General features: G+C 51.6%; 2 protein-coding genes across 8 annotated transcripts in view; both read left to right on the top strand.

Moving 5' to 3' along the window:
* The first annotated feature begins 6,385 nt into the window (after nt 1-6,385).
* LOC119941612 (basic proline-rich protein-like) lies at nt 6,386-8,845 on the top strand. Its single transcript, XM_038762151.1, has 10 exons — nt 6,386-6,426; nt 6,517-6,582; nt 6,863-7,016; nt 7,256-7,321; nt 7,437-7,487; nt 7,673-7,800; nt 7,919-8,024; nt 8,277-8,398; nt 8,491-8,602; nt 8,702-8,845. Exons 1-10 carry the CDS (start codon nt 6,386-6,388, stop codon nt 8,843-8,845), a joined length of 990 nt encoding a protein of 329 aa, XP_038618079.1.
* Nucleotides 8,846-8,899: 54 nt separating this feature from the next.
* Nucleotides 8,900-16,946, top strand: part of ZDHHC20 (zinc finger DHHC-type palmitoyltransferase 20) — a 46,880-nt gene continuing 38,833 nt past the window's right edge. For 2 of the 7 annotated variants that reach the window (XM_038761594.1, XM_038761591.1), the window contains exons 1-2: nt 8,966-9,052; nt 15,798-15,965. In XM_038761594.1, the coding sequence (XP_038617522.1) occupies nt 15,912-15,965 (54 nt within the window). In that variant the 5' untranslated portion in view covers nt 8,966-9,052; nt 15,798-15,911. Of the gene's footprint in view, nt 9,053-15,797; nt 15,966-16,946 lie in introns of all 7 variants that reach the window. The other 5 variants (XM_038761592.1, XM_038761589.1, XM_038761593.1 and 2 more) reach the window with 4 other exon arrangements.

Here is a 16,946-nt window from a genome sequence, read left to right as displayed (position 1 = left end):
TGAAGACTGTGAGCACCACGTGGGACAACCTGATCACCTTGTAACCTCTCCAGTGCTTGGAACAGTGCTTTGCACATAGTAAGTGCTTAATAAATGCCATCATTATTATTATTAGTAGTACTAGTAAGCGCTCCGCACACAGTAAGCGCTCAATAAATACGACAGAAAGAGAAGAAAAGGAGGTAAGGAAGGCAGACAGACAGGAAGGAAGACAAAAAAGAAGGAAGGATGGCTCACATTGAAGTCAAGCTCCCTTTAATGCCGAATCCGGAGACCACACAAAGCTCGGAGATACTGAACCTGCTTCATTTTTATATAATCATCCCGAAAAGTCCCATAATCTCCATTTTTATTAAAGTTGGAATACAGGAAAAAAACGTAAAATAAGCTGAAATGATAGAAGTCAACTCCGCCGCCCTGTTCCCTTTCCAGGCCTTTACCCTGGTCGTCACGAGGTGGCGCCCTTGTCCTGCCAAACCTTCAATCAATCAATCAATCAATCAATCGTATTTATTGAGCGCTTACTGTGTGCAGAGCACTGTACTAAGCGCTTGGGAAGTCCAAGTTGGCAACATATAGAGGTGGTCCCTACCCCGCAGTGGGCTCACAGTCTAGAAGGGGGAGACATTCATTCATTCAATCGTATTTATTGAGCGCTTACTGTGTGCAGAGCACTGTACTAAGCGCTTGGGAAGTCCAAGTTGGAAACATCTAGAGACGGTCCCTACCCAAGAGCGGACAGAGAACAAAACCAAACATATTAACAAAAGAAAGTAAATAGAATAGATATGTACAAGTAAAATAAATAGAGTAATAAACATGTACAAACATATATACATGAATCTTTTTCCTTCCAGCAGAACAACGTCGTACCCTGCTGGAACCCAACGTTTAGAAGGAAATCGGGACAACGATACTAATAATAATAGCATTTATTAAGCGCTTACTGTGTGCAGAGCACTGTACTAAGCGCTTGGGAAGTCCAAGTTGGCAATATATAGAGACGGTCCCTACCCAACAGTGGGCTCACAGTCTAGAAGGGGGAGACAGAGAACAAAACCAAACATATTAACAAAATAAAATAGATAGAATAGATATGTACAAGTAAAATAGAGTAATAAATATGTACAAACATATATACATGAATCTTTTTCCTTCCAGCAGAATAACGTCGTCCCCTGCTGGAACCCAACGTTTGGAAGGAAATCGGGACAACGATAATAATAGCATTTATTAAGCACTTACTATGTGCAGAGCACTGTACTAAGTGTTTGGGAAGTCCAAGTTGGCAACATATAGAGACGGTCCCTACCCAACAGTGGGCTCACAGTCTAGAAGGGGGAGACAGAGAACAAAACCAAACATATTAACAAAATAAAATAGAATAGATATGTACAAATAAAATAAATAGAGTAATAAATATGTTCAAACATATATACATGAATCTTTTTCCTTCGAGCAGAACAACGTCGTCCCCTGCTGGAACCCAACGTCTAGAAGGAAATCGGGACGATAATAATAATAATAATAGCATTTATTAAGCGCTTACTATGTGCAAAGCACTGTTCTAAGCGCTGGGGAGGTTACAAGGTGATTAGATTGTCCCACGGGGGGGGGCTCACAGCCTTCATCCCCATTTTACGGATGGGGGAACTGAGGCACAGAGAAGTGAAGGGACTTGCCCAAAGTCACACAGCTGACAAGTGGCAGAGCACTAGGGGGGATATAATAATAATGGCATTTATTAAGCGTTTACTATGTGCAAAGCACTGTTCTAAGCGCTGAGCACCATAATAATAATAATAGCATTTATTAACTGCTTACTATGTGCAAAGCACTGTTCTAAGCGCTGGGGAGGTTACAAGGTGATCGGATTGTCCTACGGTCGGCTCGTAGTCTTCATCCCCATTTTACAGATGAGGGAACTGAGGCACAGAGAAGTGACTTGCCCAAAGTCACACAGCTGACAAGTGGCAGAGCGCTAGGGAGGATATAATAATAATGGCATTTATTAAGCGCTTACTATGTGCAAAGCACTGTTCTAAGCACTGAGCAATGTTCTAAGCACTGAGCACTGTTCTAAACGCTGAGCACTGTACATAATCAGGTTGTCCCACATTAATTCTTAGGTCAGGTTAAGAATTTTACAGCCTTTGCAAACCAGTGTACAGTTGCACCTGAGCCCGGGAGATTTGCTTAGGCTTATTAGGATGGGCGTCACTTTACTGATGACTTTTTATTTTTAAAAGACGACTGTCCCTTTTTATTTTTTTTGGACCGGCCCCATTTCTTCTGAAGAATGAAAATTCCCACTGGGGATGCCAGCCGCTGCGACTTTCGGATAGCAAGTAAACTGGAAAATAAGTAAAGTTAATAAGCAAGCAATAATCGAAATTAGTTAAACATTAGGATGCATTAACTCGTTTGGGCCACAAGAGGGCCACTAAACGCGGTGAAACAGAGCAGCGCACAGCCTTCTAATCATCATCATCATCATCATCAATCGTATTTATTGAGCGCTTACTGTGTGCAGAGCACTGTACTAAGCGCTTGGGAAGTCCAAGTTGGCAACATAGAGAGACAGTCCCTACCCAACAGTGGGCTCACAGTCTAAAAGGGGGGAGATAATAATAATAATAGCATTTATTCAGCGCTTACTATGTGCAAAGCACTGTTCTAAGCGCTGGGGAGGTTACAAGGTGATCAGGTCCATTCATTCATTCATTCAATCGCATTTATTGAGCGCTTACTGTGTGCAGAGCACCGTACTAAGCGCTTGGGAAGTCCAAGTTGGCAACGTATAGAGACGGTCCCTACCCAACAGCGAGCGCACAGTCTAGAAGGGGGGAGACAGACAAGACAGAACATATTAACAAAATAAAATGAATAGAATAAATATGTACAAATTAAATAAATTCATTCATTCATTTAGTCGTATTTATTGAGCGCTTACTGTGTGCAGAGCACCGTACTGCTAAGCGCTTGGGAAGTATAAGTTGGCAACATATAGAGACGGTCCCTACCCAACAGTGGGCTCACAGTCTACAAGGGGGAGACAGACAAGACAGAACATATTAACAAAATAAAATAAATAGAATAAATATGTACAAATTAAATAAGTTCATTCATTCATTTAGTCGTATTTATTGAGCGCTTACTGTGTGCAGAGCGCCGTACTAAGCGCTTGGGAAGTACAAGTTGGCAACATATAGAGACGGTCCCTACCCAACAGTGGGCTCACAGTCTAGAAGGGGGAGACAGACAAGACAGAACATATTAACAAAATAAAATGAATAGAATAAATATGTACAAATTAAATAAGTTCATTCATTCATTTAGTCGTATTTATTGAGCGCTTACTGTGTGCAGAGCGCTGTACTAAGCGCTTGGGAAGTACAAGTTGGCAACATATAGAGACGGGCCCTACCCAACGGCGGGCTCACAGTCTAGAAGGGGGAGAGAGACAACAAGACAGAATGTATTAACAAAATAAAATAAATAGAATAAATATGTACCAATAAAATACATTCATTCAATCGTATTTATTGAGTGCTTACAGTGTGCAGAGCGCTGTACTAAGCGCTTGGGAAGTCCAAGTTGGCAACATCTAGAGACGGTCCCTACCCAACAGTGGGCTCACAGTCTAGAAGGGGGAGACAGACAACAAGACAGAACGTATTAACAAAACAAAATGAATAGAACAAATATGTACAAATAAAATAAATAAATTCATTCATTCATTCATTCAATCGTATGTATTGAGCACTTACTGCGTGCAGAGCACCGTACTAAACGCTTGGGAAGTCCAAGTTGGCAACATATAGAGACGGTCCCTACCCAACAACGGGCTCACAGTCTAGAAGGGGGGGGGACAGACAACAAAACATATTAACAAAATAAAATAAATAGAATAAATATGCACAAGTAAAATAGAGTAATAAATATGTACAAACATATATACAGGTGCTGTGGGGAGGGCAAGGAGGTAAAGCGGGTGGAGGAAGGGGAGAGGAAAGAGGGGGCTCACTGTGGGAAGGCCTCACCTCGCCCTCGCCCCCTTACTTCCTCAGGCCCCACCCCTGACGTCAGGCTCCGGCCCTGACGTCAGAACCCCGCCCCCTGACGCTAGGCTCCGCCCCTTGATGCGAGGTTCAGGCCCCGCCCCCTGACGCTAGACCCCGCCTCCTGGCGCGAGGTTCCGGCTCAGGCCCCGCCCCCTGACCCTGACGTCAGACCCCCGCCCCCTGACGCCGGGTTCAGATCCCGCCCCCTGACGCTAGCTCCGCCCCCTGGCGCGAGGCCCCGCCTCCTGGCGCGAGGTCCGGGCTCGGACCCCGCTCCCTGACGCTAGGCTCCGCCCCTGACGTCAGACCCCACCCCTTGACGCGAGGTTCAGGCCCCGCCCCCGACGTCAGGCCCCGCCCCCTGGCGCGCGGCCCCGCCCCTGGCGCGAAGTCCAGGCTCAGGCCCCGCCCCTGACGTCAGGGCCCCACCCTTGACGTCAGGCCCCCACCCCTGACGTCAGGCCCCTCCCCCTGGCGTTAGGCTCCGCCCCTGGCGCGAGTCATCATCATCATCATCATCATCAATCGTATTTGTTGAGCGCTTACTGTGTGCAGAGCACAGTACTAAGCGCTTGGGAAGTAGAAATTGGCAACATATAGAGACAGTCCCTACCCAACAGTGGGCTCACAGTCTAAAAGGGGGAGTCCCCGCCCCTGCCGGTCTCACCTCCGCAACGTTGCCAAGATCCGCCCTTTCCTCTCCATCCAAACCGCTCCCCTGCTCGTTCAAGTTCTCATCCTATTCCGTCTGGATTACTGTGTCAGCCTCCTCTCTGATCTCCCATCCTCCTGTCTCTCCCCATTTCAATCAATACTTAACGCCGCTGCCCAGATTGTCTTTGTCCAGAAACGCTCTGGGCATGTTACTTCCCTCTTCAAAAATCTCAAGTGGCTACCAATCAACCTACACATCAGGCAGAAACTCCTCACCCTGGGCTTCAAGGCTGTCCATCACCTCGCCCCCTCCTACCTCACCTCCCTTCTGTCCTTCTCCCAGCCCGCACCCTCCGCTCCTCTGCCACCGCTAATCTCCTCACCATTAGGCCTCACAGTCTAGCCCGTCCCGCCGTCGACCCCCGGCCCACGCCATCCCCCTGGCCTGGAATTCCCTCTCTCCCAACATCCGCCAAGCAACAGATGCCTTCAAGGCCATCAACAAGTAACACCCACCCGAAGATAATTTACATCCCTATTAACGAGAATTTACATACCTATCTATGCAAGGCCATACGGCAAATAACAACATCCTACACAAGGCCGTGGGAACGGAGAACAAAGAGAATTTGTAACATCCTGCCGGTCCCAATTGAATTCCTGAAATTTCCAAATGCCCCACTCCCATGTTGCTGTAACTCAATAAAAGACTCAGTGATACTGGGATCGGGGCTGCTTGCCACTCGTACCTCTCCCGGGAGGTAAACGGGCAGGTAGCCACTTTCCTTCTTTACTGCTCTATCTGAACTCATGTCTCCGAGTCATTTTTCCTATCTGCGTCACCACCCTGGGTACAAGAACCCTGCGGCCGATTTACACCGAGTTAACCTATTTTGCACCCTACTACTGGTCGATGACAGTACAGTGCTCTGCACACAGTAAGCGTTCAATAAATACGATTGAAAGGCTGGAGGTCCAGGCTCAGGCCCCGCCCCCTGACACTAGGCCCCGCCCCTGAAGTCAGGCCCCTCCCCTGACGTCAGGCCCCTCCCCCTGACGCGAGGCCCCGCCGCTGGCGCGAGGCCCAGGCTCAGTCCCCGCCCCCTGACGTCAGGCCCCACCCCTGACGTCTGGCCCCACCCCTGACGTCAGGCTCCGCCCCCTGGCGCGAGGCCCCGCTCCTGGCGCGAGGTCCAGGCTCAGGCCCCGCCCCCTGACACTAGGCCCCCGCCCATGACGTCAGGCCCACCCCCTGACGTCAGGCCCCCAGCCGTGACGTCAGGCCTTCCCCTGACGTTAGACTCCGCCCCCTGGCGCGAGGCCCCGCCCCTGGCGCGAGATCCAGGCTCAGGCCCCGCCCCTGAAGTCAGGCCACAACCCTGACGTCAGGCCCCCTCCCCTGACGTCAGGCCCCTGCCCCTGACATGAGGCCCCGCCCCTGGCTCGAGGTCCAGGGTCGTGCCCCTACCCCTACCACTAGGACCCACCCCTGATGTCAGGGCCCTCCCCCTGACGTTAGGCTCCGCCCCTTGGCTCGAGACCGAGCCATCTGGCGCGAGGCGCTGGCTCAGGCCCCGCCCCCTGATACTAGGCCCCACCTCTGACGTCAGGCCCCTCCCCTTGACGTTAGGCTCCGCCCCCTGGCGCGAGGCCCCGCCCCTGACGTCATGCCCCTGCCCCTGATGCGAAGCCCCACCCCTGGCCCGAGGTCTAGGCTCGAGCCCCGCCCCCTACCACTAGGCCCCTCCCCTGACGTCAGACACCACCCGTGACATCACGCCCTTCCCCCTGGCGCGAGGCCCCGCCCCTGGCGTGAGGTCCAGGCTCAGGTCCCGCCCCCTGACGTCAGGCCCCCGCCCCTGACGTCAGTCCCCTCCCCTGATGTTAGGCTCCGCCCCCTGGCGCGAGGCCCGCCCCCTGACACTAGGCCCCGCCCTTGATGTCAGGACCCACCCCTGACATCAGGCCCCTCCCCTGACGTTAGGCTCCGCCCCCTGACGCGAGGCCCCGCCCCTGGCACGAAGTCCAGGCTTAGGCCCCGCCCCTGGCACTAGGCCCCGCCCATTACGTCAGGCCCCACCCCTGACGTCAGACTCCAGCTGTGACGCCAGGTCCTTCCCCTGACGTTAGGCTCCGCCCCCTAGCGCGAGGACCCGCCCCTGGCGCGAGGTCCAGGCTCAGGCCCCGCCCCCGGTACTAGGCCCCGCCCGTGACGTCAGGTCCCATCCTTGTCGTCAGGCCCCTCCCCCTGACGTTAGGCTCCGCCCCCTGGCGCTAGGCCCCGCCCTCCGGCGCGAGGTGCAGGCTCAGACCCCGCCCCCTGACACTAGGCCCCGCCCCTGACGTCAGGCCCCACCCATGACGCAAGGCCCCTCCCCCTGACGCGGAGCCAAGGCTCAGGCCCTGCCCCCTGACATCAGGCCCCTCCCCTGATGTTAGGCAAGGCCCCCTGGCGCAAGGCCCCCTCCCCTGATACTAAGCCCCGCCGCTGACGTCAGGCCCCACCCCTGACGTCAGGTCCCTCCCCCTGACCTTAGGCTCCGCCCCCTGGCGCGAGGTCCAGACTCAGGCCCCGCCCCCTGACACTAGGCCCCGCCCCTGACGTCAGGACCTACCCCTGACGTCAGGCCTCTGCCCCTGACGCGAGGCCCCCGCCCTCTGGCGCGAGGTCCAGGCTCAGGCCCCGCCCCTGACACTAGGCCCCGTCCCTGACAGTAGGCCCCGCCCCTGACGTCAGGCCCCAGCGGTGACGTCAGGCCCCTGCCCCTGGTGCGAGGTCCAGGCTCGGGCCCCGCCCCCCTACCACTAGGCCCCGCCCATGACGTCAGGCCCCACCCCTGACGTTAGGCTCCGCCACCTGGCGTGAGTCCCCACCCCTGGTGGGAGGTCCAGGCTCAGGCCCCGCCCCGACACTAGGCCCCACCCCTGACGTCAGGACCCACCCCTGACGTCAGGCCCCAGCCGTGCGTCAGGCCCCTCCCCCTGACGTTCGGCTCCGCCCCCTGACGCGAGGCCCCGCCCCTGGCGCGAGGTCCAAGATCGGGCCCCGCCCCCTACCACTAGGCCCCGCCCCTGACGTCAGGCACCACCCATGACGTCAGGCCCCTCCCCCTGATTCTAGGCTCCGCCCCCTGGCGCGAGGCTCCGCCCCTTGGCACTAGGCCCCGCCCCTGACGTCAGACCCCTCCCTCTGACGTTAGGCTCCGCCCCCTGGTTCGAGACCCCGCCCTCTGGCGCTTGGTCCTGGCTCAGGCCCCGCCCCCTGACACTAGGCCCCACCGCTGGCGTCAGGCCCCTCCCCTTGATGTTAGGCTTTGCCCCCTTGCGCGAGGCCCCTCCCCCGGACACTAGGCCCCGCCCCTGACATCAGGCCCCACCCCTGACGTCAGGTCCCTCCCCCTGACGTTAGGCTCCGCCCCCTGCCTCGAGGCCCCGCCCGCTGGCGCGAGGTCTAGGCTCAGGCCCCGCCCCCTGACACTAGGCCCTGCCCATGACGTCAGGCCCCCGCCCCTGACGTCAGACCCCAGTCGTGACGTCAGGTCCTTCCCCTGACGTTAGGCTCTGCCCCCTGGCGCGAGGGCCCGCCCCTGGCGCGAGGTCCAGGCTCAGTGCCCGCCCCCGGCACTAGGCCCCGCCCGTGACGTCAGGACCCACGCTGTCGTCAGGCCCCTCCCCCTGACGTTAGGCTCCGCCCCCTGGCTCGAGGTCCCACCCTCTGACGCGAGGTGCAGGCTCAGACCCCGCCCCCTGACACTAGGCCCCGCCCCTGAAGCCAGGCCCCCCTGACGCTAGACTCCGCCCCCTGTCGCGAGGCCCCGCCCCCTGCCCCTGGGCCCCGCCCTGACGTCAGGCCCCCAGCCGTGACGTCAGCCCCTCCCCCTGATGTTAGGCTCCGCCCCCTGACACTAGGCCCCGCCCCTGGCGTCAGGCCACACCCTGGCGTCAGGCCACACCCCTGACGTTAGGCTCCTCCCCCTGGCCAGAGGCCTCGGGCCCCCGCCCGTGACGTCAGGCCCCCTCCGCCTGACGTCAGGCCCCTCCCCCTGGCGCGAGGCGCAGCCCCAGGCCCCGCCCCCCGGGCCCGGCGGGCGGGAACCGGGCGGCGCCCGCGGGGAGGAGGAGCCTGAGGAGAGGCCTGAGGAGAGGCCTGAGGAGAGGAAGGAGGGAAGGGGCCCGAGCGGCCTTCCGGGCCTCCTCAGGCCTCCTCGGGCCGAAGATGGCGCCGTGGCCGGCGGTGCGGTGCTGCCAGCGGAGCCTGGGCTGGGTGCCGGTGCTGTTCATCGCGCTGGTGGTCGGCTGGTCCTACTACGCCTATGTGGTGGAGCTGTGCCTCTGTGAGTCCGGGCGGGGCCCCCCCCGAGCCTCGCACCCTTCGAGGCTCCCTTCGCCCCCCGTCTTGTCCCTTGTCCCCTGTCCGCCCTCCCCAAGGGGGCAGCGAGCCGGGCCCGGAACGGGCTCGCCTTTCCACGGATAATCATTAATCATAAATCATTCATTTCTAGACTGTGAGCCCACTGTTGGGTAGGGACCGTCTCTCTGTGATGCCAATTTGGACTTCCCAAGCGCTTAGTCCAGTGCTCTGCACACAGTAAGCGCTCAATAAATACGACTGATTGATTGATTGATTAATAATAATAATAATAATGACGGCATTTATTAAGCGCCTACTATGTGCGAAGCACTGCTCTAAGCGCTGGGGAGCTTACGAGGTGATCAGGATTACCCCCTTCCCTTCCCCACAGCACCTGGATATATGTATATATGGTTGTACATATTCATTACTCTATTTATTTTACTTGTACATTTCTATCCTATTTATCTTATTTTGTTGGTAGGTTCGGTTTTGTTCTCCGTCTCCCCCTTTTAGACTGTGAGCCCACTGTTGGGTAGGGACTGTCTCTCTGTGTTGCCAACTTGGACTTCCAGTAAGCACTCAATAAATACGATTGATTGATTGATTGATTAATAATAATAATAATGACGGCATTTATTAAGCGCTTACTACGTGCGCGGCACTGTTCCAAGCGCTGGGGAGCTTACGAGGTGATCAGGATTACCCCCTTCCCTTCCCCACAGCACCTGTATATATGTATATATGGTTGTACATATTCATTACTCTATTTATTTTACTTGTACATTTCTATCCTGTTTATTTTATTTTGTTGGTAGGTTCGGTTTTGTTCTCCGTCTCCCCCTTTTAGACTGTGAGCCCACTGTTGGGTAGGGACCGTCTCTCTGTGTTGCCAACTTGGACTTCCCAAGCGCTTAGTCCAGTGCTCTGCACATAGTAAGCGCTCAATAAATACGATTGATGATGATCATCATCATCATCGGAAGGAAATCAGGTTGGGCACAGTCCATGACCGACGCGGGGCTCAGAGTCTTAACCCCCATTTTAAAGATGAGCTGACGGAGGCCCGTCTCTGTCTGTTGCCGATTTGTACTTCCCAAGCGCTTAGTCCAGTGCTCTGCACACAGTAAGCGCTAAATAAATACGATTGATGATGATGATGGTGATGATATAGAGACAGTCCCTACCCAGCAGTGGGCTCACAGTCTATCCTCCCCCATCTTACCTCCTTCCCTTCCCCACAGCCCCTGTATATATGTTTGTACATATTTATTACTCTATTTTACTTGTACCTGTCTATTCTATTTATTTTATTTTGTTAGTGTCTTTGGTTTTGTTCTCTGTCTCCCCCTTTTAGACTGTGAGCCCACTGTTGGGTAGGGACCGTCTCTGTGTGTTGCCAATTTGTACTTCCCAAGCGCTTAGTCCAGTGCTCTGCACACAGTAAGCGCTCAATAAATACGATTGATGATGATGATGGTGATGATATAGAGACAGTCCCTACCCAGCAGTGGGCTCACAGTCTATCCTCCCCCATCTTACCTCCTTCCCTTCCCCACAGCCCCTGTATATATGTTTGTACATATTTATTACTCTATTTTACTTGTGCCTGTCTATTCTATTTATTTTATTTTGTTAGTGTGTTTGGTTTTGTTCTCTGTCTCCCCCTTTTAGACTGTGAGCCCACTGTTGGGTAGGGACCGTCTCTGTGTGTTGCCAATTTGTACTTCCCAAGCGCTTAGTCCAGTGCTCTGCGCACAGTAAGCGCTCAATAAATACGATTGATTGATTGATTGATGGATCAGGTTGTCCCACGGGGGGCTCACAGTCTTCATCCCCATTTCCTAGATTCATTCAATCATTCAATCAATCGTATTTATTGAGCGCTTACTGTGTGCGGAGCACCGGACTAAGCGCTTGGGAAGTCCAAGTTGGCAACATAGAGAGACGGTCCTTACCCAACAGTGGGCTCACAGTCTAAAAGGGGGAGACATCATCATCAATCGTATTTATTGAGCGCTTCCTGTGTGCAGAGCACTGGACTAAGCGCTTGGGAAGTCCAAGTTGGCAACGTCTAGAGACGGTCCCTACCCAACAGTGGGCTCACAGTCTAAAAGGGGGAGACATCATCATCATCAATCGTATTTATTGAGCGCTTACTGTGTGCGGAGCACTGTACTAAGCGCTTGGGAAGTCCAAGTGGGCAACATCTAGAGACAGTCCCTACCCAACAGTGGGCTCACAGTCTAGAAGGGGGAGACAGACAACAAAACCAATCGTATTTATTGAGCGCTTACTGTGTGCAGAGCCCTGTGGCTCGGTGGAAAGAGCCCGGGCTTTGGAGTCAGAGGTCATGGGTTCGAATCCTGGTTCCGCCACTTGTCAGCTGTGTGATTTTGGGGAAGTCACTTCATCATCATCATCATCGTCAATCGTATTTATTCAGCGCCTACTGTGTGCAGAGCACTGTACTAAGCGCTTGGGAAGTACAAGTTGGCATCATATAGAGACAGTCCCTACCCAACAGTGGGCTACTTCACTTCTCTGGGCCTCAGTTCCCTCATCTGGAAAATGGGGATGAAGACTGTGAGCGCCCCCCATGGGACAACCAGATCACCTTGTAGCCTCTCCAGTGCTTAGAACAGTGCTTTGCACATAGCACTTAATAAATGCCATCATTATTATTATTATTATTATTATTATTACAAGTTGGAAACATAGAGAGACGGTCCCTACCCAACCTTGGGCTCACAGTCTGGAGAGGGCCCCCTCTCCATCCTCCTTGCCTTACCTCCTTCCCTTCCCCACAGCACCTGTATATATGTTTATACGTATTTATTACTCTATTTATTTCACTTGTACATATCTCTTCTATTTATTTTATTTTGTTAGTATGTTTTGTTTTGTTCTCTGTCTCCCCCTTCTAGACTGTGAGCCCACTGTTGGGTAGGGACCGTCTCTGTATGTTGCCAACTTGGACTTCCCAAGCGCTTGGTACAGTGCTCCACACACAGTAAGTGCTCAATAAATACGATTGATTGTTTGATTGATAGAAGGATGAGGTAACCGAGGCTCTCCCCCTCCTCCCCATCCCCCCCCACCTTACCTCCTTCCCCTCCCCACAGCACCTGTGTATATGTATATATGTTTGTGCATATTTATTACTCTATTTTACTTGTACGTATTTATTCTGTATATTTTATGTGGTTTATATGTTTTGTTGTCTGTCTCCCCCTTCTAGACTGTGAGCCTGCTGTTGGGTAGGGACTGTCTCTATATGTTGCCAACTTGGACTTTCCAACCGCTTAGTACAGTGCTCTGCACACAGTAAGCGCTCAATAAATACGATTGAATGAATGAATGAATGAAGTGACTTGCCCAAAGTCACACAGCTGGCGGAGCCGGGATTTGAACCCCTGGCCTCTGACTCCAAAGCCCGAGCTCTTTCCACTGAGCCACGCTGCAGCGCTTATGATAACAATAATAATAATAATAATAATGGTGTCTGTTAAGCGCTTACTACGTGCCAAGCACTGTCTGAGCGCTGGGGAAGATGGAGAGAGGACAATACCCGTGGCAGCCACCCTTCAGGGAGACCCTATTCGTCTCCCCTGAAAAGCGATTATAATAATAATAATAATAACGTTATTTGTTAAGCTCTCACTATAATAATGATGGTGTTTGTTAAGCACTTACTATAATAAATAATAATGATGGTGGTGTTTGTTAAGCGCTTACTATGTGCCAAACACTGTCTAAGCACTGGGGAAGATGGAGTGAGGACAATACCTGTGTCTGCCACCCTTCAGGGAGGCCCCATTCCTCTCCCCCGAGAGGTGATAATAATAATAACGGTATTTGTTAAGCGCTAATAATAATAATAATGATGATGATGGTATTTGTTAAGCGCTAATAATAATAATAATAATAATAATAATAATGATGGTGGTGTTTGTTAAGCACTTATTATGTGCCAAGCACCGTCTAAGCACTAGGGAAGATACAAGGTCATCAGGTTGTCCCACGTCGGGCTCACAGTCTTCATCCCCATTTTGATAATAATAATAATGCTGGTATTTGTTAAGTGTTTACTATGTGTCAAGCACTGTTCTAAGTGCTGGGATAGATACAAGGTTATTAGGTTGTCCCACTTGGGGCTCACAGTCTTCATCCCCATTTTACAGATGAGGTAACTGAGGCACAGAGAAGTTAAGTGACTTGCCCAAAGTCACACGGCTGATAAGTGGCGGAGCTGGGATTAGAACCCACGACCTCGGACTCCCAAGCCTGTGCTTTTTCCACTTAGCCACGCTGCTTCTCTGCAGATGGGGAAAATGAGGCATAGAGAAGGGAAGTGACTTAGCTAAAGTTACGCATCTGACAAGTGGCGGAACTGGGATTAGAACCCACGACCTCTGACTCCCGAACCCGGGCTGTTTCCGCTAATCCACGCTGCTTCTGTGCCAAGCATTGTTCCAAGCGCTGGGATAGGTACAGGGTAATCAGGTTGTGGGGCCCCCACTTTTAATCCCTATTTTACAGATGAGATAACTGAGGCACAGAGAAGCGAAGTGACTTGCCCAGGGGGCACACAGCAGACAAGTGGCGGGATTAGAACCCACATCCTCTGACTCCCAAACCTGTGCTCTTTCCACTAAGCCACGTGTGGAGCATCAGGGGGAGGAATGGCCCTGGCCTGATGCCCGACGGAGCTCGGCCTTCCCTGTGAAGCAGCTCCGAGAAAAGTGGGGGTCAGGGATGGCAAAGAGGTGCGGTTGCCATGGCCTAGTGGAAAAAGCCCGGGCCTAGGAGTCAGAGGACATGAGTTCTAGTCCCAGCTCCTCCTCATGTCTGCCGTGTGACCTTGGGCAAGTCACTTAACTTCTCTATGCCTCAGTTACCTCATCTGGAAAATGGGGATTGAGACTGTGAGCCCCACGTGGGACAGGGACTGTGTCCAACCCAATTTGCTTGTACCCACCCCAGTGCTTAGTACAGTACCTGGCACACAGTAAGTGCTTAAAAAATACTGTAATTACTTTATTATTATTCAGTCAGTCAATCAATCAATCAATCAGTCGTATTTATTGAGCGTTTACTGTGTGCAGAGCACTGTACTAAGCGCTTGGGAAGTACAGGTTGGCAACATATAGAGACAGTCCCTACCCAACAGTGGGCTCACAGTCTAAAAGGGGGAGATGGAGAACAAAACCAAACATACTAACAAAATAAAATAATTAGAATAGATATGTACAAGTAAAATAAATTTCAAATTCACAGTGGATTTTAAGTATGAAGTTGGAATGTCCCATTTTCATCTCAGTTGTATTTATTGAGCACTTCCTCTGTGCAAAGCACTGTACTATGCTCTTGAGAGAGTACAAGAACAGACACATTCCTGCCCACCGCAAGCACCCTATGTTCTTGTATTGTTTCTCAAAATACCCAAAAGTTGGGCAAGTGTGCCTTGCTCATCCTATATGCAGAATACTTCCCACCCACCCCCGAAAGCGAAACCTTTTAAAGTACTAAGCTCACCAATTCCATTTAAAGTTCTTCCAGAGGGGGACCGTGTCTCATTTACGTTGTTTGTCCCCAAGCACCTAATACAGTGCTTTGCAACATAGAAGGTGCCTAGTTGGTGATGTGAAGGTTGATGAAATTTCATTTACCTCTTAAATGATTTTTGGTGAAGTTTGCTCCTAGGACACCCCCGTCTCCTCCCCCTCCCCAATTCGTTACAGAGTCTAGGGTCTGCTGAGGCAGTAGTAGTTCCTCAGGAGCAAATGAGAGACTTGCACTTGGATATGTGATTTTTGGGTATTTGGTTTGTCCCAACCTCAGCTCCACAGCATTTACATACCTATCCATAGATTCTGGTATTGTACTCTCCCAAGCACTTTGTACAGTGCTCTGTACAGTGCTCAGGAAATATCATTGACTGATTGAAAATTGCATTTGAGATTGTTTTGTGCACAAGATCCAAGTATATCTTTCATTAGTCTGTTCCAAGCAGTGCAACAAGTCACTTCTTGGGCCTTTAGGTTATTTGTACGGCTCTGCTACTTGTAGGGGCAGAGGGAGCTAGTCCCTAAAATTGCGATGCCAGAATGATGAGATGTTACCCCATAATTCAGCGGATTATGTCCTTTTTGAAGAAAGATTCATATCATTGCATTTGCAACCTGACCAAAGCCACACGTGTACGCGTGACTATTTCTTCCGACATTGCAGCTTATCCAGGCCAACGTGTATTTTCAGAGGAACCCTTCCTAATTCCTCAGAGGTGTTCTGGTGAATACATGGCCAGAAAACAACATGTTATGAAAGAACCGAGCATACTTCCAAAAACCCTTCACTGACTGATGGGACTGAAAACCGGGAGGTTAAGTAATGTGCTTCAAGTCCTGCATTGAGTAAATGACAAAGTTCTTCGCTCTTTCTTGTGAACGTTGCCTCTTTTCTAAGAATTTCAGAGAAAGCAGTGTCAGTTGTATCAAATGTACTAGTGCAACCTATGCTAGGTTTTGTTTGGTGTGGCTAAAGATACTTCCACTTGCTAAAGCTTGTTTTTGGACATTGTAGTGAAATGTGACTCTTAAATCTCAGCTCCATTGGAGAGGAGCAGTGGCATGGTTAAGGTAGGGGGAAAAAAAACCATCATCCCACGCACGCAGTCACCCCCTCAGCCAGATAAACTTTCTGAGTGCCTTTTTGGTTCCTACTAGGCCAAGCTGCTGAGACCTGGTAGTGAAGAAAATTGCTGCCAATGAAATGCTCAAGCTACAGTGAACTGCTTTTCGCTGGGGTGCTGAGATGTGGGCCAGCCACTTAATATCATTATGGAATTCATATGCACGTTTTTGTGTGCACAGAGCCCTGTACTGAACCCTTGGGTGAGTACAATACAAGCAAGGCACACATTCCCTCCCCTCAAGGAACTCAAAATCAAATGGGGGAGGCATCAGGCATGAAGGTTGGAAAAGTCCTGCAGTGGTTTCCCTCCTTGTTCCACAGTCCTGTTCTTAGAGGACTGGGCTTTCTCTTAGGAGAAAAGCCAAGACTCAAGGAAACTTGAGACCAATTTTTCCCCTTACCAGTTAAAGTCTCCTAGTCGAATAAGTATGACAGCATGCATAGCCCAGTTAGTTAAAAAACTGAATGCTGCAGTGCACCAACTGCAAACAAAACTTTGCTTTAATCTCACTAGGAAACCTACCTCTGCCTTATCTCCCCCTGTCCTTTGTCCTTTCCACCTTCCTAACTGCCTGCATTTGTGGGTCAGTCATCATCAATCGTATTTATTGAGTGCTTACTATGTGCAGAGCAATGTACTAAGCGCTTGGGAAGTACAAATTGGCAACATATAGAGACAGTCCCTACCCAACTCATTACAGCCTTTCAGCAGGTCTTAATGCTTCTGACCCCGGTTAACAGATGTGCCTACCCGAGGTTAAAGACCTGGGGCCTCGGAGTAGGTGTTTGTGACCCTTTTTGAGGAGAACCCAATGGGGAATGAGGAAGTATTCTTCCCACAACGTGAGTCAGTCCTCATATGGCATGAGTCTGTCCACATCCAGCATGCTGCAGTGTCAGAAGAGTTGGTCTGGCACGTTCCCACGGCGGTGTCCCGGGGGGAGCCCCCAAAACGACTCTTAAGTGCAGAAACAGAGTGTATAAGTTGCCTGCAGCTTTCTCGTTCAGGGCAAATGCTCACTGTGATCTCACTGAAGGAGGATGAAACAGCACCTTAGAAACAGGCAGGACAGAGTCCCGAGATGGAAGGAGAAACTAAGAAAAGGAAATTTGCAGCAAGGCTTGACTATGTGGGAAGGTATGCGGAGAAACACAAAGACAAGGTCACAGTGACTTTTCTA

This window comes from Tachyglossus aculeatus, chromosome 20 (assembly GCF_015852505.1).
Source record: "Tachyglossus aculeatus isolate mTacAcu1 chromosome 20, mTacAcu1.pri, whole genome shotgun sequence".
NCBI lineage: Eukaryota > Metazoa > Chordata > Mammalia > Monotremata > Tachyglossidae > Tachyglossus > Tachyglossus aculeatus.
Note: the sequence above shows the minus strand (reverse complement) of the source record. Positions and strands in the feature narration are given on the sequence as shown.